The sequence below is a fragment of the Cynocephalus volans genome, chromosome 8 (genome assembly GCF_027409185.1).
Source record: "Cynocephalus volans isolate mCynVol1 chromosome 8, mCynVol1.pri, whole genome shotgun sequence".
NCBI classification, from domain to species: Eukaryota; Metazoa; Chordata; class Mammalia; order Dermoptera; family Cynocephalidae; genus Cynocephalus; species Cynocephalus volans.
The window spans coordinates 95934695-95961554 of NC_084467.1; the positions used below are offsets into that span (position 1 = coordinate 95934695).

Sequence of the window (26860 nt, forward strand, 5' to 3'; positions counted from 1 at the left end):
GATTTCTGGTTGCTCCACATCCTCATCAACACTTGGGATAGTCAGTCTTTCTAATTTTTTTTGTTTGTTTTTTTGGCAGCTGGTCGGTATGGGGATCCAAATCCTTGACCTTGGTGTTCAATCAGCACCACGCTCTAACCAAGTGAGCTAACCATCCAGCTCCAGAGTTGTTTTCTTATTATTAAGTTTTGAGAATACACACACACACAGTCTGGATGCCAGTCCCTTATCAGACATATGATCTGTAAATATTTGTCCCCAGTCTGTAGCTTGTCTTTTCGTTCCCTTATTAGTGTAGAAGTTCTTGATTTTGATGAAGTCCATCTTACCAATTTTTAGATGATTCATGCTTTTAGTGTTGTATCTAAGCAATCTTTGCCTAATCTAAGGTCACAAAGATTTTCTTGTATGTTTTTTTCTAGGCATTTTATAGTTTCAGATGTTACATTCAGGTCTATGATCCATTTACAGTTAATTTTTTAATATGGTAGGAGATATTGACCTAGTTCATGTCTTTTGTGTATTGTTATTCAATTGTTCCATCACCATTTGTTAAAAAAGTCTATCCTTTGTCCTTTGGATCGCCTCTGCACCTTGTTGAAAACCAATTGTTCATACATGTGTAAGCCTTTTTTTGGACTTTCTGTTCTATTGATCTATTTATCTATCTTGATGCCAGTACCACCCTGTCTTAATTACAGTAGCTTTATTATAAATCTTGAAGTGAGAGAGGTTAAATCCAGTCCCTTTCGTCTTATCTTAGATGGAAGCAAAGGACAGACTGATAAATTTTAATCCCAACTCAAACATTTAATACTTGTGTGATTTCAGACAAGTCAGTCAATTATGTTTATTCTTTGTTTATGTACTTGTTTATTGTTAGAATTACATATTATAATGTTAGATTAAATGCACATTATTATTAAGAGCCTGAATGAGGAAGATGGCTCTGGAAATAAAAGGTATTGGAACTGCAGGGTAGTACTGGGACTGGATGAATTTAATGTGCTTATCACTATCATTCTCAGCGCAGGGATGTGCTCCTGCGCTTTCTTCTCACATATTGAAGCTTTGCAGCAAATTGCTCTCTATAGTGAAACTGATCACTTTGGGCTGAAATAACAACAATTAGAACAACAACAAATAAAAGTGAAAAACAAAAATTAAAGCTGGTGAGGTTCCCTGAGTTTAAAATGATCATCCCACCATATCAACAGTTTTCTGTATGTCTTTGTAAACTTTTTATCTAGAAAAGATTTTTTTTTTTTTTTTAAGATGACCAGTAAGGGGATCTTAACGCTTAGCTTGGTGTTGTCAGCACCATGCTCAGTCAGTGAGCTAACCGGCCATCCCTATATAGGATCTGAACCTGTGGCCTTGGTGTTATCAGCACAGCACTCTCCTGAGTGAGCCACAGGCCGGCCCTAGAAAAGAAATTTTTTTAAAGAAAAGGGATGCTTTCTACATATCACCTTGAAACTGAGGTTACAGTAGTTTTTTGGCCTGCTTAGCATGTCTTTCTCCAACTCTCTTCTTTCTTTCAGTTTTTGCAATACCTGTCTCTGCCAGTCTCCCAGTGCCCCTAGTTACAGGTCAGCTCCACAATGAAGGGGAGGAGCTCGGCTACTTGCTAGGATCTGTTCCCAGCATCACAGCCCTACATTGCAGTGACCAACGGTGCTGCCCTCCTGGGGACCAAAGAGGACCCTGATCACTTTGTTTTGTGTCATGTGAGTGCTCTGCCCAACAGAATGGCTAGTGGACCGGAGAAATGTTTGTCTTTGATTGGATTCAGTCTTATCTGTCTTAAAATGGTGAGTTCAAGGTCTGGAGTCCTTGGTAGCTCGCCGTGATCGTATAGTGGTTAAAATGGTGAGTTCACCATTCCATCTACCTGCAACTATTTAGGGCGAAAAAACACATTCCTTAACTTTCTCTTTTTTGAAGTACTAGGGAGTGAGGAGACAGAAATCAAAATACTTTTGTATCATACCAAGATTGTATATGTTTGTGTGTTTGAAATTTAATGTGATATACTAGAGAAAGAAAACAAGACTATCATTATATTTTAAAAACAAAGATTTCTGGAAAATCTGTCAGCAGCTACTGACTTACTTCAATAGGCAGATTCAAAGGAAAAAATGAAATGGTAATGTGATCTGCTTCTAGCCTCTAAATTCTATTTAGAATTGCTTTGTGGTGGAGTTGAGTGTTGAGAAATTTGTGCAGACAAATACTCATGAAATGAAAGATTGCTCACATTTTGTATAAAAATGTTGTGATTAATTTATTACTGCTCTGATTTATATCTTACATTTTTCCAAATGGTGTTTTTCTTTTGGTTCTAACTTTCTAAACTTTCCTTTTCAGGTTGCTTCAGCAAAAACAGGTAAAATTTTCTGACATGCAAGATTTCCCTCTGCATATTTGACTTACTTTTTCGTTATCAATTCGAGGGCTACTCTAAAATATAAAGGATATTTTCAGAAAAAAGTTTAACATTTTCTGAGCACTCAGCCTGAATGATAACCACTATATCAGGTGCTGGGGAGACGATAACTGGTAAAACAAAGAAATGTATCAAACTTAAAAGACAAGTCCTTGTAATTTATTCTTATTGAGAACAGCAATGTATGGAGTCATGTAGCCATGCATTTTCTTTCTTTCTTTCTTTTTTTAAGATGACCAGTAAGGGGATCCAAACCCATGGCCTTGGTGTTATCAGCACCACACTCTCCCAAGTGAGCCACAGGCCGGCCCTAGCCATGCATTTTCTCATACATGCTTAGCCATGAGTAAAATTCTACAATGATCATCGTTCCAGTCAAAGAAATAAAAACATAGTCACAAATAGTGAAGAGTCTAATTTATATAACTTTTGTTATTTGTCTTTTGGGGAAATAGAGAAGAAAACTAGAAATGCTGTATGTGATTAAATTAAATTGTCAAGATTCCCTACTTTAATCAAAAAGGACTTTACACTTCTGATAGTGCATTTTTAAGATATAGACAATGGTAACTCAGAGCTGAAAAAGGGCTTTCTTTCAAAAAGATTTGATCATTTTTCTTGAATAAATGACTGAAAGCAAAATAACTTGTCTAAAGGCCTCTCCTAGCTCATACAGTCTAGAAATCTAAATCCCTGGAATGTAAATTTATGTTTAATGGGATTTAGATTATCTATAGGAACCACATAATACCACTTATATCACCAATAGACTCTCACAGTGATTCAACATGAATTAGAACAGTTTTTGTTATTTTGTCTACACCACAGAAAAGGAAGTGGAATTAAGATAATTAAAAAATTTGGCTATATATAAAATTTATATATAGACAAGCCATAAAATTTTATAAAATCCATGCATATACAATAGGTTTTAAAAATTATTTCCTGTTTTATTCTTATTCTCTTGCCGTATTTTAAGAGACCTTCAGAACTGGTCAGAAAGCTATCAGAAGGACTGCTTGGTCATATACAAAGTAATTTTTCTTTAATAAGTAGCCTTTGGGTGGGAAAACTTAGCTCTGTCTTCTCTTACAAGGTCCTAGCACATCCAGGACACACAAAGCCCTCAGAATGGGCCCCATTTTTGTCCCCACAGCATCCACACTGTTGATGCTGTTAATTGATTCATCCTTTCTTTTCAAAAGATGGGATATGTTTTATTTATGCTGTATCAAATATTTCGTTTTAGGTATATGTATTTTGATTCTCTTTGGGCTCTGGCATCAGCTGTTCATCTGTGCCTGGCCACTGGGGCCTCATGGGCTAATTTAGATCTCTTTGAATTGGTAGAATGTACAGATGCTGAGAATCAAAGGGTTTCATTTTTGACTGATCAGAGTGGTTGGCTGCACATCCAGAGAATAAAGTTTTCTCTTTCATCAATCTTGTAAGTAGGCTAAACAAAAAAGTAAGAAAGAGTAAGGAAGTATTGCTACTTTATGGAGCCCTATACCTGTCACTCAAGCTTCTCATCTCTTACAGGGGAACATAGTACAGAGGCATTGATCTTTCATTGCTGGTGCTGGTCAGAGCCTGCCCTAGAACCAACTGTAAGACAGGCAACACATCTCTCCAGCCTGTTTGTGCCCCAGACTACCCAGAATCTCACTCTTACTGGAACTACTCCATATGGTCTGGCTTTTCAAAACCCATTAAAACTTGCTCATCTTGGTGTACATACACACACACACACATGCGCACACACACACACGCACGCATGCATGCACACTTTCAAAGTGCCTTAATATACACCATATCACTTAATCTTTACAACGATCCTAAAATGTAGGTATTTTATGTTTCAGAGTAAATCCTACCATGTAGGTATTACTAATATTCTGCATTTCTCAAGGGAGAAAACTGAGACTAGAAGAGGTTAAATGACTCACACGTGGCCGCAAATGAAAGTAAATAGCAGAGCCAGGATTCAATCCCAGAGTTCCTGAATCCAAATCCTTTGCTATTTTTCCACCACACACCCTGAGTTTCATTCTGCTGATACTGGCTTTCTGTATTACTCTTTCCAGGTGAATGCGCCTCTCCTAGCTCCATTCAATGGGGCAAGTTTTGTGGCATCCTCGGGCCCTGTGACAGGACTGTGTGGAGATAGTTTGTGTCATGCTAGCCTTTTAGATGCCATTCAAACCACTCCATGAATGCACTAGCAGGCCTCCTATGTCTATGGCTAGTTTGGTTGTCATTTTCCCAGGAAGTTAGTTCCTTCAATGAGCAGGACTGGCTAATGTAGGACATATGATAAACTGTGGGGACAAAGGAAACAAAAGGAGTTGAGAGACATCAGACAATCAGAGGAAAGAGGCATTGTGCACAGGACAAATAACTGGGAGAGCAGAAGAGGGATGTGTGTGACAGTGGGATGAAATGGGGAGCCCCCCTGCTGGGGCTTTATATTTTGCAAGGGGGAGAGGAGACATAAGTTCTTCCTGCAGAATCAGCTTCAACTGGCAAATGGCTAAGAAGAGCAGGCCATCATATACAACTATCAAAATTGTCTTTCTATGGCAAAAGAGACAGTACTGGGTGATGTTCAAGGAATGTCTGGCAGTGCACAGTGGAGACTTTGTTCATTTTTTCAACATGGTTATTTCCGAGATGCTGCCAAAGCCAACTTTCTGGGCTATTGGTACAGAAGGAGAGAGTTGTCTGTATCATGCTAGTAGGGATTTGGCTGCAGGAGACGGAGGAGATGATACTGGCAAATCACACATCTGTATTTATTCTTTCTCCCTCTTTGCCCTATAGTTTTGTTTGTTTTGCCTTTTAGTTTTGAATTTGACATATAGTAATTTTACCCAGCAAATGAAATATGTTAAACATAAAAGCACAAGGGCCAGTTTTAAACTTAAAACCCAGCTATTTTCATTTGACCTTATTCTACTTGAATCTCCTGCATCCAGGACATTTTTGTGTCTGTGGATTTTTGTAAAGTAGTAAATCTGACAACCATACTGTATCTCCTACCCATAACCAAAATACAGGAGTACCTTGTGTAAGCTCATGACATAAGCATTTTTTATATCCCCCTGGCAAACCATGGCCAGGCACAAGTGAACAAGTGAAGAGGGAACACAGCATCTCGTTCTTATGCTGAGGCAAATATTCTGTAGAGAAAGGGAGAATAAGCTTATTTTTATTTTATACAGAAGAATCTGAAAATTGTTCTACTCTGATAATACAAAAGAAAGTAGTATGGAGTAATTATAACAAAGAATTCAATTCTCCTTCCTTCTTCCTTTACATTAAATGCCATTTGGGAAATGTGCAAGGTGCATGAGGGAGTGACCACAGCCATTGGGCAGAGGTGGGGGCACAGAGGTGGTCCCAGCTGGAGGCAGCTGTAGCACAGCTGTGGGACAGGAGGGGAGATCATTGGCAAAGCAGCCTGGAAACTTCACAGAACACCAAACTAGAGTAGAATCCTCTGTAATAAAGTCCCTCAGTCATTCCCACCTGTCAGAGTTCTTTCCCTCAATCACTTCCCACTCTCTTTTTACTCTTTTAGAGGTACAAAAAGTGCAAATTACCCCACAGACAACTGGGCAAAACCTCTTTGAAATCCCATCCCTGAATGAGAGGTCTGAGCTTTCTGGCTCTCTTCTGGAGATAGCTTTGCCTTCCTTTTTCTCTGTTTTTCCTTGATCTGGGGAAAATAAGGGCAAAGCTTATGTTTGAAGGATGGCATGAGAATAATTTAGTTTGAAGGGTAAAATGTTTGATTGGGTTTTTTTGTTTCGTGTTTTTGGCGGCTGGCCAGTATGGGAATCTGAATCCTTGAAGAAGAGTAAAATGATGAAAGAAGTAATCCTTGTATATATCCTGGCTAATGTACAACTTCCCAATATCTTTCAGCTCCTGAAATACCCACTATTGATCAGGCATATTCAAAAATCAGCAACAGTATCACTGTAGAATGGGCTACAGTGCCAGGGGCCACCAGTTACCTCCTCACAGCTGAAGACGAGGACACAGTCATTGAAACCATGGTGGCCAATTCCCCAGGCACTGTGACAGGCCTGAAGGCTGCAACCTTGTACAAAATCACCATCAAATCCATCAGTGATATGGGGAGAAGCCAGGAATCACCTCCAAAGCAGGCAAAGACAGGTAGCGGAATGTTCATCCTCGGTTGAGCATTTGCTTGTGACCTGAATGAGTCATACCAGTGGAGCAAATGCATAATGTAATTTGGTGTCACGAGAGTGCCTACAATTCAGGGCCCATGGGGAACCTGGGTATCTGTGGAGGAGGTGGCATTTAAATGCCAGATGCTTTGCTTTGGAAAATAAAGCCCATTTCTGGTCATCTTTAAAAGCATCTCTGCTTTTAAATCTCTGTGAAAGGGATTTCTGTTTTTAACCATCCAAATAAAGAACACATAGTAGGAATTTTGCTGCACTTTGACCGCATGGCATATATGTTAACGAATAAAAACATTTGGAGTTTGTCATCAGCATTCCTTAAATTGAGTTGACAAAATTGTACCTAGGCATATTTCTGAAAAGTTATGTACACATTGAATAGTTTAAACATCATTTCCCGCTGTGATTTATATTATGATTATAGGGATGCTTTACGTAATTTCTGACCAACTTCCAGTTGAAAGTAGTACCTAATATTTAGAGTTTCTCTGTTCCCAGTTCATCTGCAAAGTCATTTATGATTAATACACACTTAAATAACAATTATTTAATGGAACTCTGCCATGAAAACTTTTACTTTTTAAAATTATTTTATAATTATTTGCTAATCAACCTCAATTTACTTATTTCTATATTTGAATTATCCTCTATTGGACTTCTGTAACACAAATGCATGTGTTTTTGTTTTTTTAGTGTTGGCTGCACCAATTCTAGAAGTAAGCTGTCCAAGTCCAGATTCTATTCTTGTGCAGTGGGAAGCCGTATATATGGCAATTGGGTTCTCTGTGTCCATCATGCAAGCCAATGGCTTGGGAACAATATGGAAAGAGAATACTACAAACACCTCCTTGACATTCACCAGTTTAGATGCCGGGACTCTCTACACCATAAAGGCCTATGCATGGAATGCCAATGGAATCCCTGGAGATGACTCCACCTGTAATCAAAGAACAAGTAAGGTCTTCTCAGCTCAGCCTCAAACAACCTCATTTTTTATTAATGAGGGGGCTGTGCAGCTTAGCTGTCAAGAGCAGTGTTAAGTGATAAGAACAGAGTAGCTGGCAGCAGCTATTTAAATGTATTTTGAAGTTATTTATAGTGCCTTAACTATTCCTCCTCAGTAGTTTAAATGCTTACTGCATGCATAAAAAAATGCTGCTCAGAATTCATAGAGTATGACACCTCCCCCTCTGCTATCCACCTCAAGTTCAGCATACCCATTCAATACCACCCAGAAGGAGATGATTCTTGTTAGGTTTCCAATCACGCTTGTCCCTTGCTGGGTTCAAGCCAATAGTGTAAACAAAAAGAATTGGGCCAAACTGGAATTCATTTATTCAACACTTAGTGAGTGTGTGCCAGCTATCAGCTGGCATTGTTCTACAGACACAGCAGCAAACAAAACAAAGTTCCTGCTGTCATGGTGCTTTATGCTTGGGGAGAATCAGTGTGTCACATCTATTTCCCAAAGGCCTTGACTTAGGCCAAGGCTGACATAGGGCTTCCCACCACCTTTCCTCTATCGTAGGCTGGGAAGCTAGAGCATGTTGTGTGTTCTCTCACCACCCCACCCCAGGGGTACCCCAACCAGGGGATCCTACAGCACAATAACTGAAGTCCAAACTGAGCTGCTGGAGTGAGCCAAAAGAATGAGAGGGAGTGAGGGAAGGGGACAGACAGAGACAGAGACAGGTTTTATTCTTCTCTTGAGGCAGAGTAAGCCGTCCACTGGCAATGTGGCCTAAGCAGATGTCAGACTCTCACCAACCAAATTAGCTGTTTCATCCCTTGACGAAGACCAAGGAAAAGGTGGAAAGAAACCAGAAATGTTCTCTCCAACTTTTCCTGGAATTGGAAGGCAATGGAAACCCAATTGTCTGTGAGCCAAGGCAGAAATGTAGGGAGAAGAGAAAGGTTTGCATTTTGTTATACTTCTCTAGGGAGAAAACATAGCAAGTAGCCCTAAGGTGATTTATGATGGGCTTGGTGATTCAGATTGTCTGTGATAGACCAGTCTCCCTAGTCCTTTGCCTAGGCTTTCTTTTCTTTTTTTCTCTTTTCTTTCTCTTCCCTTTCCTTTCTCTTTACTCCCTCCCTCCCTCCCTCTCTCCTTCCCTCTCCCCCTCCCTCCCCCCCCTTCTTTACCTCTTCAAACATTTATTGAGGGTCCACTATGTGCTGGGCATAGTTTTGCTGATGAGAATACAAAATCAAATAAAGCATGATTTTTACACTCAAAGAACTGATGTGTCCAAGGAGAAATCAAAGCACAACTCAACAGCTCATTTCCGTGTAATGGGTGCTTTGATAGAAGATGTGTGGGCACAGAGTGGCACAGGAGGAGCATCCACATCAGATGCTGGGAACCGAGAGAACCAGCTCCTAGAGATGACCGGTTTCTTAAAGCCTCCCCTCCACTTGTTTCCTTATGTTCTAAAAAACTTTGGAGAATTTGGATTTAGCCTCTGTATCAGTTTTCTAGGGCTGCTATAACAAAGTACCACCAACTGGGTGGCTTAAACAACAGAAATTTATTGGGGAAATTTACTGTTCTGGAGTCTATTAAGTCTGAAATCAAGGTGTTGGCAGGGTTGGTTCCTTCTGCGGGCTCTATTCCAGGCTTTCTCCTTGGCTTGTAAATGGCCATCTTCATGTTCACATGGCATTTTCCCTATATGCATATGTCTGTGTGTAAATTTCTTTTTAAGGACATTAGTAATACTGGATTAGGGCCTGCCCTAATGACCTCATCTTAACTAATCTTAAACAATGACCCATAGCAGGGTCATTGCATCTGCTATGACCCTATTTCCAAATAAGGTCTCATTCTGAAGATACTAGGGGTTAGAACTGTAACATGAATTTGCGGGAGACCCAACTGAACCCATAAAACCCTCCCGTTACTCTATTTTTCCTAGTTCTCCCATGCCCCATGTGGGAAAAGCAGGGTGTCCTAAAACACTACAGGCTACCACTGCTAGCCTTGGGCCTAGCACTACCCCAAAGTAGACCTGCCTCTGCAGACATGTTGACATGCAGGTGGAGAAGAGTCTGTCAGGATGGCCTATGAGAGAAACATGGCAGGTGCCTTCTTTTCAGAGAATGAGTTAGGTCCATGTATCCTCAAAAAGGCCTTCTCTGTTTACCCCAGATGTGTCCAAAGAGATGCTGCTTTCTGTTCACGGGCTGTCCAAAATTTTTCGAAAGCCTGCTGGGTGGTCTTTGTTATAGCAGGGTTCCAAAGGAGAATTGAGGTCAACTTTTCTCCTCCTCAGCCCAGGAGGATACCTCCTCAAGCTTTTTAAATGGGATAACCCTAAAGAAAGGGAGGCATATTTATAAGAATATAAGGGAAAGTGCTTTAGAGACACTAGAAGACTGCCTTGAGCTGGCCAGTTAGGTCAGTTGGTTAGAGCATGGCCTTGTAACACCAAGGTCAAGAGTTCAGATCCCCGTACCTGCCAGCTGCCTAAATAGATAGATAAACAAACAAACAAACAAACAAATAAATAAATAAATAAACAAATGACTGCCTTAATGTTTGATCATGACACTTGATACTCTCCTTCCTTGCCTTTGATTTAGAATGGAAAGAAAGTCTGCTCCTCTAGAAACAATTATGACTTAAAAGCTATTACAGTAAAAGTCTTAGAACATGTTCAAAAGTGAAGAAGAGATATGTTTAGCTTCATCAATCAATAATAGAGAAAATATTTTGACTATCACTGAATAACATCATACTCACGTGGCCCTTTTAGTCCTTCACTTTTATAATTTCACTTAATTCTTCTGACCACTTGTCAAATAGTATATTTATTCATTCATTCATTGAAAATATGCTTTTTTAACACCTATATGTGTTAGGCACTGATCTTATTAGATCCGTTTTACAGATGAGAAAAATATTACTAAATAACAAAAAGATTAATATGGTCAAGGTCACATAGCTAATTATGGATTTGTATAGTTAATGGCAGATGTGTTACCTGTTCTGAGGTACCCTGAATTCCAATTTTCTGCTTTGAACACTTGTAATTATCCAGTTATTGGGGCGACTTATCCTCTGAGCTCCACAACATTGTTAAGCCAAATCTTACTTGGGTTCTTGAGGCTACTACAAAATCTTAACTGTTTCTCAAAAATATAGGTCCTCATGCCCCTGCCAACATTCAAGTCTCTTTTGATAGTGGGGCTCTGAAGGCATCTGTTTCGTGGGCACCAACAGAAGGAGCTTTCAACTATACTGTGATGGCTTTGAGTGACTCTTCAGAGCTGAGCTGTAGTACAACTTTCAGTTCCTGCACCATCTCCTCCCTCCAATGTGGAACTGAGTACCTGATTTCAGTTTTAGCAAGTAATGATGCTGGATCTAGCAAATCATCTTCAGGAGCAACCCTGAAAACTGGTATGTAAACAAGATTGTGATCGCTGAAGGGCTGGCAAGTCAAAGTGATAAGGGAAACAGATAATATCTGACTGTGTTCTAGAACACTCTGGAAAGAGTGAAAACAAAAGCCGGTCTCAATGAAAGCATTGAGTTGGACATTCTGATGAGTTGGAATAATATTGATAGTGAAACCAGATATTGTGCATTGCAAAAAAGCACTTCTTTGAAAATTAGGAGGCCTGGCTCCTATTCTAGATCTTTTATTAATTAGTTTTTTTCTTTTTCTTTTTTAAGGATATAAAAATTCTAAGATCCAGTTTGAGTTATACACAGCTCTAATTGTGCAGTACAGATAACTGCCTCTTCTTTACATCATGTTTCATAATCTAGGCTTGGTGGAGCTATTTTTAAAAGATAGAGGTAGGGGCCAGCCCGTGACTCACTCGGGAGACTGTGGTGCTGATAATACCAAGGCCCCAGGTTCAGATCCCATATAGGGATGGCCGGTTAGCTCACTGGGTGAGCGTGGTGCTGACAACACCAAGTCAAGGGTTAAGATCCCCTTACCAGTCATCTTTAAAAAAAAAAAAAAAAAAGGTAAAGGTAGGATATTTCTAGTTCTGAATATGTGTTTAGATATTTTTCCATTTTCATTCTTATTGGAGACATAAAGACATACATATGTGGAGGTTTACTCTTCTATTTAGAAATATCTGTGGTGCAGGATGGAAACTAACATATAGTGAAGACCTACTGTGTCTCAGGCACTATAAATACATTCTTTTATTTAATTCTCATGATAACTCAGTGAGGTAGGCTCTATTATCTCCTTTTTCATATAATTGAAGCTCAGAGAGGTTAAATAACGTTCCCAAATGTACACTGTTAGTAAGTGGTAGTAGAGCTGGGATTCACGCTCAAGTTTGCCTGATTTCAATCCCCTAAGCCAAAGATAATGTAGGTAATTAATAATGTCCACTTTATCTAACAGAATTACATCGTTCTAAGTTTTTTTTTTTTTCAGGTTTTCATAGTTTATTTAGTGACATAAGAGAATGTTCAGAATATGAATATATAAACTTTTAAAATGTCGTTCTAAGTTTAAAAGGCTTCTGAGAAGAGAGGAAAGGAGCTGTCATCAAGCCAATATGCTCTACTCTCAGGAAAAAATACACCCAATCCCACATACCCACAGTTTCTTAGAGTCATGTTAAATTAAGGTCACTGATAACAAACTTGGTCATTTGGCTTCTCCTTTGACAACTATAATTTAATGTGGATGATACATTAGAAGTGGTTATGAGGATGGGATTGCTGAGAGTGAGAAAAGAAATAAGAACCACTTTCAAAAGCATAACAGTTCTGAGTTAGTCATTTAATGCAGCAGAGAACTACCCAGTGTTTTTCCATCTTGGGCGTGTTAAGAGTATCTGGGGAGCTTTTATAAAATGCCAGTACCAGGTCTCACCTAAGACCAATTAAACTGGAGTTGCTTAGAATAGATTCTGAATATGAATAGTTTGTAAAATCTCCCCAGGTAATTGTAATGTGCAGTCAGGGTTAGGTGCTACTGAAATAGTCCTGCACACTTATCAGTCCAGGAGGTACCACTGTAGTTTGTGTATAACACAATCAGTTGTGATCTTAGAAACAACTTTGATGTATCAATGAAAGAACTACGTTTAGAAAGTACTATGTGTTTCCTGGGGCTTAGAACTGTGTAATATATTTTAGGAAAATTTCCATTGGAGATGACTAAAATTTTAAAGGCTCAGGGCTTGAACGAATAAACTTCATTTCTTTTTTTTTTTTAAATTTTTATTAAATCAAAATTGATTATACATATTTTGGGGGTTCAACATTGAGATATGTGGATCAAATCAATATTACTAGAATATGTATTCTTACAAATTGTAATTATTCTTCATGCCCCTTGTCCAATCCCTCCCCATCCCCCTTACTCTCCACCTCCCCCCTCTAATCACCCCAGATTTCTTCTCACCCTCTGAAAGAATAATGGTTACTCTGTTGATTTGCTGCCCAAATGATCTGTACAACACTGAGAGGCATGATCAGGTCCCCCAATACTATCATAGAGCAGATGTCTCTTCTGTCACTATGAAATGGGCTCTGTGGAGACAGACATCCTCCTCCTTTATTTCTGCTGATGACTCTCCTTGTGTCAACTCACTCCAGTGGCTGGCGGATGTTCTGCGTGGTGGTTGTGGCATCTAGCTGCCTTTGCAGCAGCCATGGTTGTCGTGGTGGCTGTGGTGGGCCACCCACGTGGAGATGTTTTTGGCCTGCTCCGTGGTGCTGGCAGTGTGCCTGGTTGTGGAGAGTGTCTAATCTCCGGTTCCAAGCTCTGGGTCCCTGAGTGGGTCCCGAGGCTCTGGCACGGTGTGCCAGGTTGTGTGGGGGGGTCCAGTCCTCTTCTCCATGCCCTAGATCCCCGGGCAGGCCCCAAGGTGCTGGCATGGGGTGTCTGGTTGTGGGATGGGGGGTCCGGTCTCCTTTTCCATGCCCCAGGTCCCCAAGCAGGCCCCAAGGCGCTAGCACAGGGTGCCTGGTTGTAGTAGGGGGTTCTGTTATAAACCTCATTTCAATGTATTCCTTCAGAAGAGTTCATTCCGTGCTACTCCTGGATAAATGAGACAATTGCCTTAACACAGAAAAACAGGCAATATTAACCAAGGCAATCAATGCCTGTTTCTGACATAGTCTAGCATGTATTATGTGAGATAAATTTTAGGACATCTGAGGATGTCTCCTTGGTTTGCACTGAACAAATTATTTGATTTGTTCCTTGTCTATAGCATCTAGTATTTTAAGTTTCTACTTACAGTGCTCCCTGGAGGATGGAACGGGCATGAGAATAAGTTCTGTCATTCAGTGCATGAGAGGCTGCTGTTGGCAGAACTGTCCGTACTATGGGGGCTCTACACACAAACCCCCAGGAAGATCCAGCTCCATCCCTTCCTAGCTATGTGAGCTTGAGCAATTCTCCTAAGCTCTATGAGCCTCAGTTTCCTCAATTGTAAAATGATAATTGTTGGAAAAATTAGAGAAAATTTTAATAGAGAGCACAATGAATGATGACTATTTTTTATCTCAAAAAAACAAACAACTTCTGGGTTATTCACTATTCCACTCAGGCCAGACTGGTTTCATCTCTGGATGAGGTCAAATCTTTCACCAAACATTCTTTTTTTTTTTTTTTTTTGTCGTTTTTTTCGTGACCGGCACTCAGCCAGTGAGTGCACCTGTCATTCTTATATAGGATCCGAACCCGCGGCGGGAGCGTTGCCGCGCTCCCAGCGCAGCACTCTACCAAGTGCGCCACGGGCTCGGCCCTTTCACCAAACATTCTAACAGTGAAAATCTCCTATCTGAAAATGACTATCAAACTCTGACGGCCCATTATTTTAAACAATATTTCATGTAACAAGATAATTTGGACAGGTCATTGGAGCTTGTTGTAGTGGTTTGGGCCCTATAGCTTAGCCTTTGGCTCTATAAAGAAAATCTTCTAACACCAGATCAAGGGTTCAGATCCCTGTACCAGTTAGCCACAAAAAAAAAAAGAAAAGCTGCTAATGCTTCTGGTACATATTTTGCATGTTGTGCACCACATTCAATCTGTTACAAAACTCAGAGTTGCTTATTTGGGTTGTCTTGAAGTCTTGGATAATTATAAAGATGCAAAGAAAATGTCCTGCAGTAGTCTTACAACAGCTAATTATTGATCATTTCCTAGTTGCTTGTGCACCTGGAAGAGTGACGATCCAAGAAGACCCTCCTGGCCACCTGTCTGTGGCTTGGTCCAGTGTAGATCTGGGTGATTACTACGTGGCCTTTGTGAAGAGTGATGATGGCTTGGAAGTGCACTGCAACACATCCCTTACCCAGTGCAATTTCTTATCTGAGTGTGGATTCACTTACTTTATCAGTGTTTTTGCCTATAACAAGGCAGGGCAGAGTCCTTTGGGTGACGTATTCAATTATACCACAGGTGAGTTGTGTTGATATTTGTAAAGGGAGTTCTGAATTGACTCAACTCAGCTACAAAAGGGATCGCCTGTTGCGCATAGTGACTTACCACCTCGGAGTCATTCTAGAACAGAAAGCTAATTTCTCATCCCAGGTTAGAAAGCTAATTTCTTTCCAGATTAGGAAATTTTGTCATCATGGACCCAACCTTAATAAGAATTCAAGGTTTAGGAATGAAAAGAGGGAAAAGAATGTAGTTGTTCAAACTTGCTCTGAAAAATTGAACTCTCTGCAAAGATCTACCCAGTGTTTAGGCCTGCACTAGATGCTGAAGGGGATGTAGTCCCTTCATTTCAGGGGTTCAGTCTCCCTGAGACTAGAGAGACTGAGATGTAATGGACGAGATGCTCACGGTGTGGAGGGCTTTGGAGTAGGACACCTGGGTTTATGTCCTAACTTGACCACTAACTCATTTGTATAATGGGGATAACAATGTCCACCTTGCTAGTTCCTTAGTATCCTCCCCTGTAAAATGGGACTAAATATAATAATGAGAACATGAATGTGAAAAGGTCTTTGTATGTGATAAAACGCCATGCAAATATTTTATGAGCATCATTATTCTGTTTCTATTATTCTCCAGTAGGCTTGGGTCTTGTACAGGGCAGGGATTATGTTTTATTTATCTCTTTGTCCTCAGTGCTTGTCATAGTGATCAGCATATGGGAAATGCTTGATTTCTGAAGAATCAATGAAGTGAGTGACTTGAAGATAATTAGCCATATGTGCAAATATGAATACTGTAATATAATTATATAAAAATACTCTGGATTACAATAAATTTTACCAGGATGGGGGATCCAAATAATTAGTGTCTTCGGAATATGGAGTAAGAGGCTACCAATAAGGTCTCAAGAACACTGGAGGGTGTTCCAGAAGGAGTGGCCTTGAACTGGAACTTTAAGGGTGGATGGAATGTAGGTGGGGCAAGATCATCTGAGAGAAACTCCAAATTGAGTTAAAAATTTGTCAGTGTGATTCCTTAGGGTCTCTTATAAGACCCACTAATACAATATGCTCCCTCTCCTCCCCCAAGTGTTATCTGGTTTCATGTCTGGAAAGACTGACAGGATCTGAGAAGTTAGACTAAGTATGGGCCGGCCCGTGGCTCACTCGGGAGAGTGCGGTGCTGATAACACCAAGGCCGTGGGTTCATTTCCCATATAGGGATGGCCGGTTAGCTCATTGGGTGAGCATGGTGCTGACAACACCAAATCAAGGGTTAAGATCCCCTTACCGGTCATCTTTTAAAAAAAAAAAAAAGAATTTAGACTAAGTATGATTTTGTCAGACAGAAGAGGGGAAAGGCTTTCTGGTGGAGAGGCCAGCAGTCTTCAAGGCATAGAGAAATGAAAGCACAAGTGGGCTGCGGAATTGAGGAGTCTGGAATGGCAGGGATGGGGGAGGTACAGCTGAACATTACAGCTTGTAATGACCTTAAATGTCATGCTGAGGATTTCTCCTCTTTGCAGTGTGAGTTAGGCAAAGACTGAACTGGACAGACCTGTAGGAGGTTATTGCAGTAGTTTAGGAGGGTGTGGCGGGGGGAGCTCTGGGCCTGGGGAGCTCAGGACTCGATGCCTTCTCTGGTGGCATTACTCCCGTGCTGATCTCTATGTTCCTGCTTTCAGCTCCCTGTTGTCCTACTGACATTAACCCTGTGCTGGTGTCCAGTGACAGAGTAGAGATTGTCTGGTCTCCTGTCCGTGGTGCCGAACTCTATGAAACCAAGGCTGTAGATGGATACAATGTGGTTGAGTGCAATGACACTGCTCCTGCTTGCACCCTTTCGGCTCTAGAGTGTGACACCAAGTACAACATCACAGTATACTCGTTCAGTGAAGTCCGGGGCAGCAATACGTCATGTACTTCCCAGTTTATAACCACAGGTATGGTGCAGTGACCATCTCATCCACGGGTGTCTGAATAATTCACCCCAGCTATGTGCCTCAGGATGGGCAGCCAGAAAGACCTATTAAAAGGTTAAATCCCACTAACCACTCCTTGTGGGTATCCTTAGAGCCCCTGATATGCTCAGGAAAGGCAGAAGAGGAAAGTGGAAAAAAAGAAAACAAAAGAGGAGCCCCTGGGGAGAATGGGAGGTTTTGCCGCCAGTGACTAGGTGATTACCTCGGCCCTTTAGTGCCTCCTACCTTTGAGGAGCTGCCTGTATTCACACCATGGTGTGCAAATGTTTGTCTTACTTTTTTAAAAAAGTCCTTAACTTTTATTAATGTTTTCTCCACTTTCATTTTTTTAAATTTTTTTTTTAAATTGAGGTATAAGTTACTTGAGTGAAATGCAAATATCTTAAGTATAATATACATATTTTTTTGCTTTGCGTGGGTTTTTTGGGGGGGGGTTGTCTTATTTACTTTTTCTTTTTCTTTTTCTTTTTTTTTTTTTTGGTGGCTGGATGTTGTGAGGATCTGAACCTTTGACCTTGGTGTTATAACACCAAGTTCTATCAATCTGACCTAACTAGCTAACTCTGTCTTACTTTTGCTTTTGGAGTCCAAGATGCTCTTAAACATTTTCCAGTTGTCCAACACTATAGGAACCCAGTACTCTATGACAATGTCAACAGTTTTTCACATACAGGCTCTATGGTCTTAGCCTCCCTCATGGCATGGTTGAAAATGATGATGATCTCATTGGGCAAAACAATCAGTTTTACACCCAAAAGCACATGTAATATTTTTGACTCGTGCTGTTTCAATTAATACTCTAAAATCTCTTAGCTCCTTGCAGTCCTGAAATAAAAAATGTTTCGAAGGATGCACTTTCCATAATTAATGTACACTGGCAAGCCACTAATGATGACGCTACTTATACAGTGACCGCCAAGGGGGAGAAGGGACTGTATCGATGCAGCAGCACGGGAGAGTCCTGCACCATGGAGGGCTTGCCTTGTGGCTCAGTGTTCTCTGTCACTGCTGTGGCCGAAACACAGGCAGGACAGAGTCTGCCCAGCCACAGTGTGCCCCTGGAAACAGGTATGTAGCAACCACCAACCTGAATGTGGACTTCAGTGGGGTCCTTAGGAATTGTTCGAAGATGTGAACTTTCTTATTTAATCTACCTTAAGTATAATAGAAATACATTAAACTCAAAGGCCTTTCAAAGAGCCCAGTCTAAGAAAACTTTCAACATTTTACAGGTTCTGTAAAAATATTATCAAATTCTAGTGAATTCTTGCATTGGCACTAGAGGAGCAATAAGAGGGTACTTCAAAAAGTTCATGGAAAAATAGAATTAAAAGATAATATGAATCTTCCCATGAACTTTTTGAAAGCTCCTCATATATTGACTCTTCAGAACATTTATTTGAATTCATATTCTCTCATGATATGATCTATCAAAACAGCTACTAAGCAACCAAATGAGCTAGTTTATTGTTTATTTCTTTGGCTCAGCCCTTTCAAATCTTTCTCTAAGAAAATGCTTTCTGAGTTTGTTTCCTAGTCGGTAAAAGGGGGACAATTGCTTCATAGGGTGGTTGCTAGAATTAAGTTAACTAATGCAGCAAAGCATTTGCTTAGTTCCTGATGCGTAGTAAGAGCTCCATAAAAGAAACTGTTATTGCTTCATAGCACTGTGTGAGCAAAATTTAGCAAATTACTTAAAGCCTTTGTATATTATTTTTTCTTAATACAATGATAGGTAGCAGTTTTGATTGTAAAAGTTGAAACACCTAAAAAAAAGGGGGGGGAGCATATAGCAGAATACAGACAATGCCAAGTATGCATAAAGATCTAGGTATCCTATATCCCTGAAAAAATTGAAACACTGCTATCTTAGGTGGCTAAGAAATCAAGCTTTTATATCAGTGATGTACTATGAAATGCACAATAAAGGCAAAATACATTTACAGGTAATTGCAAATGCTATGAAATGTTATATTGGGAGAAGAGGTGAATGCAACCATTGCTTTGAAATTTGCAACTGGAATTGTTCACATTGGGGAACAACAAAGGATTTCTTTCTTATTTTGGAAAAGAAACTGGGGGAAACTTCACATTACCCACAGCTAGTTAGTCCACTGCATTCTTGGGGAAGGCACCCACTATATACAGTTAATGTTACTTGATGTGTCAGAGGGAATGAGCAAAAGGAAAATTTTCACCAACAAAAGGAAGTTTTAGAACTTTAGGATATTGAGTTAAACACAGGCAAAATACTATTCTTGGTCATTTTTCACAGATGATCTTCAGTGGAAATAAATCCCTAATTCTTTTTCTTTTTCCCCATTTAAGGGCCATGCTGTCCAGCTAGTCTGACAGTAACTCAGGTCACCCAATCAGTAATCAACGTGAGTTGGATTAGTGGGTTGGTGGCCCAAACCTATGTGACAGTTCTGGAGTCACACACCGGGCAGTCTAAGTGTCACACCCATCAAAACCACTGCCTCCTGGGATGCATCACATGTGGCGCCAATTACACACTGGTATTAAAAGCAATTAGTGCCACTGGGTTAACTGCGGACTGCGCCTACCAGAGTTATTCCTCTAGTAAGTGAATTCTAAACTCTAGCTCTAGAGTATCAGTAAGGACTCAACTGTTACAAATCTAGACATAAGCCCTTCCTTCTCATTTAAAAAGATGCTGCATCTCTACCTAGCTTGCATTGTAAATTCAGATCACTTTCTAAAATGTTTACAGTTTTCCCCTTGACTTAGAACCTCAAAGTTTCAGAGGCTTCTGTTGTCAGTTGGTGAATTAAATCCCCTGGTAACAAGGCTGATATACTTTTACTGAAGGGATGATGTATTTTTATGAGACACGGTTACCTGCAGCACAGAGTAACTCAGCCTGGCAGAGTTTTCAGAAAGCATTAGATCACACAGTCTACAGTAATTGATTTGCATTTTTTCTTCTCAATATTATGCCACTACCTCTCACTTCTAAGCCACTCTAGCTCCTTCTGTGATTTCCTAATTCAACAGGCTGAGAGAGCAAAGGCATCTGTCTACTGATGGTACCTTGTTCTTCACAAAGACCAAACCATTAGGGAATAGCAGGGGAGGGCAAAAGTGGTACAGGGTTAGCGGGAAGATTCTTCTTACATGATTCTAATCCACTGAAGCAGCTGCTTGTAGCATTGTCTTGAAAAAACTCCTGAAAATGCCTCTGGCTTAAAGAGAAAGAGTACAATGATCAGTTAGTTATGCTCTGCCCGGAGCATGGGATGGGAGAATTGAAATATAAGTTTGGCATCCCAAAGGTAATAGAGTCTTCAATTGGGAGTCTATATTAGACATGGCTTCTTACAAGTTGTGTTGACTTATCTTCCCTGATTCTGTCTCATTTGTAAGAAAAAAATAGCTTATCTCTCAAAGTTGTTTTGAGAATAAAAATAAATCATAATGTGAAAGTGTTTACAATATGTTGCAAATATGTAAGCTCATTCTTTTGGCCCATTATCATTTGTTAGCTTTGCTGCCTAAGTTCTCACCTTGATATCCAGGTCTGGGAATATGGCCCATTGCTTATTTTCACACCTCAAAATTTTTTTTCCAAAGAATAAATCAATGAGCCTGATTATCTATAATAACTTTTTTTTAGTTGTACAATAGCATTTTTATTTTACATTACTAAGGGTTCCCCTATTTGTTTCCCTGCTTGGCACCTAATGTGTGGCCTGCTCAGATATTTAGAAAAGGGGAGAAGTACCTAATCAGCTAGCCTGGATGAAGTGTACACCGGCAAACTTGGTGTAAGTGGCTGCTCCCAAGGCCTCATGCTACTCAGCTCAGCAAGACTGGTATTTTCAATTAAAGCAGTATGCAATTGATTGTATTTAAATTTAATCCGACTAAAATCAAATGAAACTAGGGCATTATAAGGGATCTTGACAAGGATTCTGTGCATTTGACTCATAGTTTGTACAATATATATCTGCCAAGTGTGGACCTTTTGACTCACCGTTGTTCTGTATTAAAAACTCCCCACAGCATCCTCACTCGTATTTCTGATCATGTGGCCCACCATGGAAAGAACTTGCATATCACTTCAAATTTTGCTCTAACCTAATCAGTAATTAATCATATTATTTAGAATAGGTTACTTATATTTTTTCCCTATAGTAATAAAGGTGTTTGTGTGATTGTGGAATAAGTGATTTTGTGTTTGTTTTTATCCTGCAGGTGCCTGCTGCCCTTTGGGGGTGAAATTATATAGGCTGGGCCCTAATGGCATCCGGGTCTACTGGCAAGCCTCCAGGGGCTCTGCCAATTACAGCACTGACCTCTATGGCTCCAAAGGCATTTTTACATGTGCCCCAACTACTGGCCTCAGTTTCTGTGATGTCACCGAGATACCCTGTGGGGATGTGTATACTGTAATGGTCTCACCTGTTGCTGAAACAGGACTGAAGCTCACTTTCTGTCCCAAAAAAATATACTCAGGTAAAGCAAGTAATGACCCTTTACTTAAAACTAACCCTCAGCTCAGATCAGTGAATTAAGACTCAGAGCAATCACACTCATTCGCTATGTAGGAAGGTCTCAGAGGTGTGAAATTTCTACATGTAACAGGCAGATTCTGGCTATGGGGAATCCCAAGCTTCTTTGGAATTGTGGTACTTTATTATCATTTAATTTGGAGACACGTTTCTCTTCTCTGTTCCTCTCTTCCCCTTCAGAAAGAGGGCCAGATGCTTGCTGCTGTAAAGCAAATTTAAAATGATTTTCTGCTTGGAGATTTGGGGATAGATTTTTAACATCGTCTTAGAGATAATGATATCTGGAATGTTAGATGTTAAAAGACTTGAACTTTTACTTGTTCAGATTGAGGATTATGACCGAGGAAAAGTTGGAGGATCAGAAAAAATGAATTTATAAGTCATAAGCTGGGTTTGGAAATATGAATGGACAGACAGTCTGTAATCACAAAACACAGCTGTCAACAACTGCCATCTCACCAGAGCTGGCAGAAAATCATTAGCAATTCTCCTGCTCTTGTTCCAGAGCCTTCTGCTACCTTGCTCAGGGCATAGCCATATATTTTTCATATATTTCTAAAAGAGAAGAAAAGAGATGATGAAGCCCAAGAACTTTGCAGGTGAACACAGGAAGAGGAATAAATATTAGCTCACAAACCTTTACTGATGATAACAAGAATCTATAATTTCCAATCATACGTATGTGACAAGAGGTTCAAAATAGCTCTTGTTGATAGAACAAGGCCAATTCTTCTTGAGGGTGTGTTCTCACTGTCCTTGGATGTCACACTCTGATACCTTGTTTTTTCATTATCTTGTCCACAGAACAAGCTGGCCTAAAGCCTAGCCCTATGAGAAGGGACAGAAATAGGTTCTTGGGGTCAGGATGAGCTCTTAGGAAGAGGAGCTGTAGCTCACTAATAACACTTCATCACATTTGTGTAATATTTTACAATTTATCAAGTGTTTTCACATTCCATATCTCATTGAGTGCTCAAAATAATCCTATGAGGTAGATTCAACAAATTTTATCTCCAATGTATAAATGAGGAAACTGAGGCTCAGAGGCTCTCAAATCTCTATCTATAACTCTTCTCTTTTCCTAACCTCTGAATCCGTATTCAAACTTGACACCTCCACGTGGAGGTGCCCCAGGCATTTCAAACTCCTCAGGGCCAAAGGAACTCTTGCTCCTCTGCTATTTCTGATCTTCCTTCAGGTACACTAGCTGAAAACCCTGGAGTCAGCTTCCCTCTCCTTCACCCTCCATGTCTAAGAAGTCTCCAATTGCTGTCCGGTTCACCTTCATGATGGTTCCTAAACCCAACTTCCTCCCTTCATTCCCACAGCTACTGCTATGCTTCAGGCCCTCACCACCATTCTAGACTACTGCACCATTCCTGTCTTCCTGCCCTCACTCCAGCTTCCTTACTATTAGCAGAGCTGTCATTCTAGGACACTGATCTGATTGTTACTTTCATGCTTTTCGATATCTTCAAAAGCTTTCCATTGCTCTTTAGGATAAAATTCAGTGCTCTGAGCATGGCATTCAAGGTCCCTCACAATCTGTCCAATAGAAATTTAATGTAAGCCATGTATAAAAATTTTAATTTTCTAGTAGTCAGATTAAAAAAGTAAAAATAGGTGAAATTAATTTGATAATACATTTCAGTTAACTCAACATATCCAAAATGTTATCATTTCTACATCTCATCAATATGAAAATTAAGATATTTTGAATTTTTTCATACTAAGTCTTCGAAATCTGGTGTGCATTTTATATGTATAGCACATCTCAATTCAGATTAGCCACATATCAAGTGCTAGGTAGTTATGCGTGGTGAGTGGCTACTGTATTGAACAGTGAAATTCTAGGCTCATTCCACAACATCCCTCCTGAGAGCACTCTGTTCTGTAGTCCAAGCACATCAAGTCATTCACACACGCCTGCCCCTGCCACACACACATACCATGCTACATCATGTTTCTGAGCCAGCACAGTGCTCTTCTTTTTGCCTGGAATTCCACCCCACCTCCACCAAGAGAACTCCACTGGCCCGAGTTTCCCCTCTTCTGTGAAGCCTTCTCAATTTTCATAGGCTGAGTTAACCCTCTGCCTCCTTCCTTCATGACCCCACAGCACCCTTCTCTTTACCACAACATAGTAGTATGAGTTGAGAATTTGTTAATCTCCCATAATAAATGATGAGTTCTCTGATTCTCAGTACTTAGTACATAACTGCTGCCCAATATATTTTAAATTTTAAAAAGAATGAATAAGAGAGTTTATGTGCCTATGATCATACAGCTTAGTGAGTGATGGAAGTCTTTTGTTCTTTCTCTTGCTCCATGGCCACAGTTCATCCCTTAGAGAGTCATTCCTCTGACGGCTTGTTAACCACCAGAAATCCTATCAGTTAGAACTCTCAAGCCTGCAGACATTTCACCTAAGTAAGGATTTGGTTTCTAGATTCAAGTTAGGGAATCCACTTTTGCTTTGTATCCCTAGTAAAAACCATGCATTTGGGAGAAGATTTTTATTTTTGTTTGTTTGTTTAATATCAGTGATGCTTATTCTGATAATCAGGACAATATTACAAATGATAATAATGACTAATATTTATTGAGTGCTATGTGCCAGGCACTATCCTAAGGGCTTTACACATATTATCTCAGTTAATCCTTACAACAACCCTGTGAGGTTGGCATTCTTATTCTTACTATTTTACAGATACACTGAGGCACAGAAAAGTGACTTGCCAAAGTCATACTGATAGTAGGTGTCTCCTCTCATCACCCAAGTTCATTCTTACTCATTCTGTTTTTGTTTTTGTTTTTTGCGGCTGGCCAGTATAGGGATCCGAACCCTGACGTTATTATAACACCGTGTTTTAACCAACTGAGCTAACTAGCCAGCCCAATAAATATATCTTACATGCTTGTATTTTTATTTATTACAGTAACCTGCTCTGGAAGTACACTTGGAATGGGTAAGTCATTTTTCTTGTGGATAAAATAGAAGGGAAATTTTGTTTTTGCATTTTGAGGTTACTTAGTGGAGTCAAGATCATAGCTGACTCTTCTATTAGTCAGAAAGGCAAATGCTTTCTTTCTGGGATGCAGGGGTTCCTGCTCTTCCCTCCCATAACTTTTTCACCCTATTATAGTGCCTCCCTTCAGATTCCACCAGTTGAGATGAATTCCTCTGAAGTCTTTTCAGTTTTCTCCCACAGTAAGATGTAAATAATTTTTGGAGGGGCAGCTGCTTAATCCCTCATACTTCAGAGAGTGGTTCCCAGCCCTGATGTACATCAGAATCACCTGGCAAGCTTACAATTAACTGATTCAGTTGGTCTGGGGTAAAGCCTGGGCATCAGAATTTTTAAAAGGTCCTCAGGTGATTCTAAAGTGTAGCCAAGGCTGAGAACTGATGCTGTAGAGCAGTGCTTCTCAAACTTGATTATGCCTTATAAATCATCTGGGGCCTTGTTAAAGCCAGATTCTGATTTGGCAGATGTGGGGAGGGTCTGAGACCCTGCAATTCTAACAAGGTCCTGGTGGTGATGCTGATGATGCCAATGCTGCTGGTCCAACCACACTTTTGGTGGCCAAGTGTTAGAGGGAAACTGTTAACAGCCTGCAGGGAGCTAGGGTGTTTGCTTCTAGTTTGCATGGGTGGGTGTGCCCAGTGGAGAAGAAGGGGTGCTGAAAGGGCAGTGACACAATGACAGGCCCATAGTAAGAACTTCATAAATGATAGTTATTATTAATTCAAGATCAGTTTAAACTCACACCACACTCATACCATACATATTATGTACCAGTTATTAACATTTTAATGTCCTACTTCTAATGAAGATATTTGCATTTTAACCTTAGTCCTCATAGTACCCTAACTCATTGGTTCTCAAAGTGTGGTTCTAGGACCAACAGCATCAGCATCATCTGGGAACCTCTTAGAAACGTAATTTCTGGGGCTCTACCACAGACCTACTGAATCTAATTCTGGGGCTGGGGCCCAACATCTTTGTTTTAACAAGCCCTCTAAGTGATTTTGATGCACACTAAAGTTTGAGAACCAAGTCTCTAATTCAAGAAAGCTACTCTGAGGCTGGAAATTTGATGGAGATTGAAAAGGAGAGGAAAACTATCTATCTGAGGTGACAGGGCTCTAACAAGATGGGTTTGTGCCTGACATCACTCTATGGGACATGAAGATAACATCCTTCATCTTCAGCATCCAGCAGGTGTCAATGTCACCAGCACATACCTGTAGAACTTTGAGGATGTTTCTTCTCTGCAACTTCTTTAGCAGTCAAACAGGTTTATGTACTCCCTGCATAACTCCCTGAATCAATTAAATTTTGGAGCTCCCTGAGGAACACAGCAAGTTGGTCTGGGGTAGAGAGGAAAGTTCCTTATCCTGAGTCAGTAATCTGAGCTCAAAGAGACGCCCTGGGAGGATTCCTTCATAAAGCGGGAGAGATATCATCCTGATTAGTTAGAAAATGCTATTCATTTTGAACAATTTATCCTTTGAACTGTTCAAATGGTCTTAGTTTCCTACCTACTTGCTGTGAAGGGCTGGAAAAACAGCATTTCAAACCAAAATACTAATAAAATTGCAATGACATTTGTGTTTTTTAGTTTAAGAAAACGTCTGTGTATTTAATACATTTTTCTGCCTCTTCTCTTCCTTGCCCTTTTCAGTGATTTACAGAGGGAAGAGAAATGCAGAATGACAGAGTCCTGGATAAAAATAGAGATTTGACCAGGTGAGTAACGTAAACTGATTTTGTGTGATTGCATGGCAACGTTTGTTCTTTGTTAAATTCTTCCCATTTCTTTTGCAGAGTTGTCTAATTATTAGTGATTAGAGTTGGAAAGGATCTATTAGAATACAAAATGCCTCTAGGATAGGAAAAGCTCCTTTGGCCTTTAGAATAACAACTCTGACTCTGCTTCCTGAGGGCAAGGTCAAGCATGTCCTCATCTGCACAGGAGTTCAAGATCTTCTGTGGAAAGGACTCTGTAAAGAAATGAATCCAGAAAGTCCTCTGAAAGGCTGCCAGAGTGAGCCAGCACACTGTGAGAATCCTGGAAACATGAAAGGCCTGCTTAGCAAAAATCCGTTCTGAGATTTTACATCCAGCCATGCCACAGACTTCAACATATCCATGTTATGAGTGTTTCATCAACACCAGAACTTGCAGATGCAGTCCCTAGCCATTCAGGGGCTGGAAGTGTTCACTGCCAGAGAAGTCAAGCCGCTCACACAGAGACAGTGCTCGTCTCGAGACAGACCACCAGGA

The 26860-nt window shown here is 40.2% G+C and overlaps 1 protein-coding gene across 1 annotated transcript; it reads left to right on the forward strand.

The window, feature by feature from the left end:
• Positions 1 to 1751: 1751 nt before the first annotated feature.
• FNDC7 (fibronectin type III domain containing 7) lies at positions 1752 to 26290 on the forward strand. The gene is made up of 12 exons (XM_063107046.1): positions 1752 to 1814; positions 2371 to 2389; positions 6380 to 6634; positions 7363 to 7623; positions 10817 to 11074; positions 14814 to 15068; positions 16738 to 16995; positions 17848 to 18102; positions 19363 to 19617; positions 21253 to 21513; positions 24509 to 24538; positions 26259 to 26290. The coding sequence occupies exons 1-12, from the start codon at positions 1752 to 1754 to the stop codon at positions 26288 to 26290; spliced, it is 2202 nt and encodes a 733-aa protein (XP_062963116.1).
• Positions 26291 to 26860: the final 570 nt, after the last annotated feature.

Excerpts from the sequence above, each read along its gene's own strand:
- FNDC7 (XM_063107046.1), top strand. The coding sequence starts at position 1,752 with ATGGCTAGTGGACCGGAGAAATGTTTGTCTTTGATTGGATTCAGTCTT. Across the intron at positions 15,069-16,737 it reads CGTATTCAATTATACCACAG|CTCCCTGTTGTCCTACTGAC; the intron begins GTGAGTTGTGTT and ends TCCTGCTTTCAG. Across the intron at positions 16,996-17,847 it reads TTCCCAGTTTATAACCACAG|CTCCTTGCAGTCCTGAAATA; the intron begins GTATGGTGCAGT and ends AAAATCTCTTAG.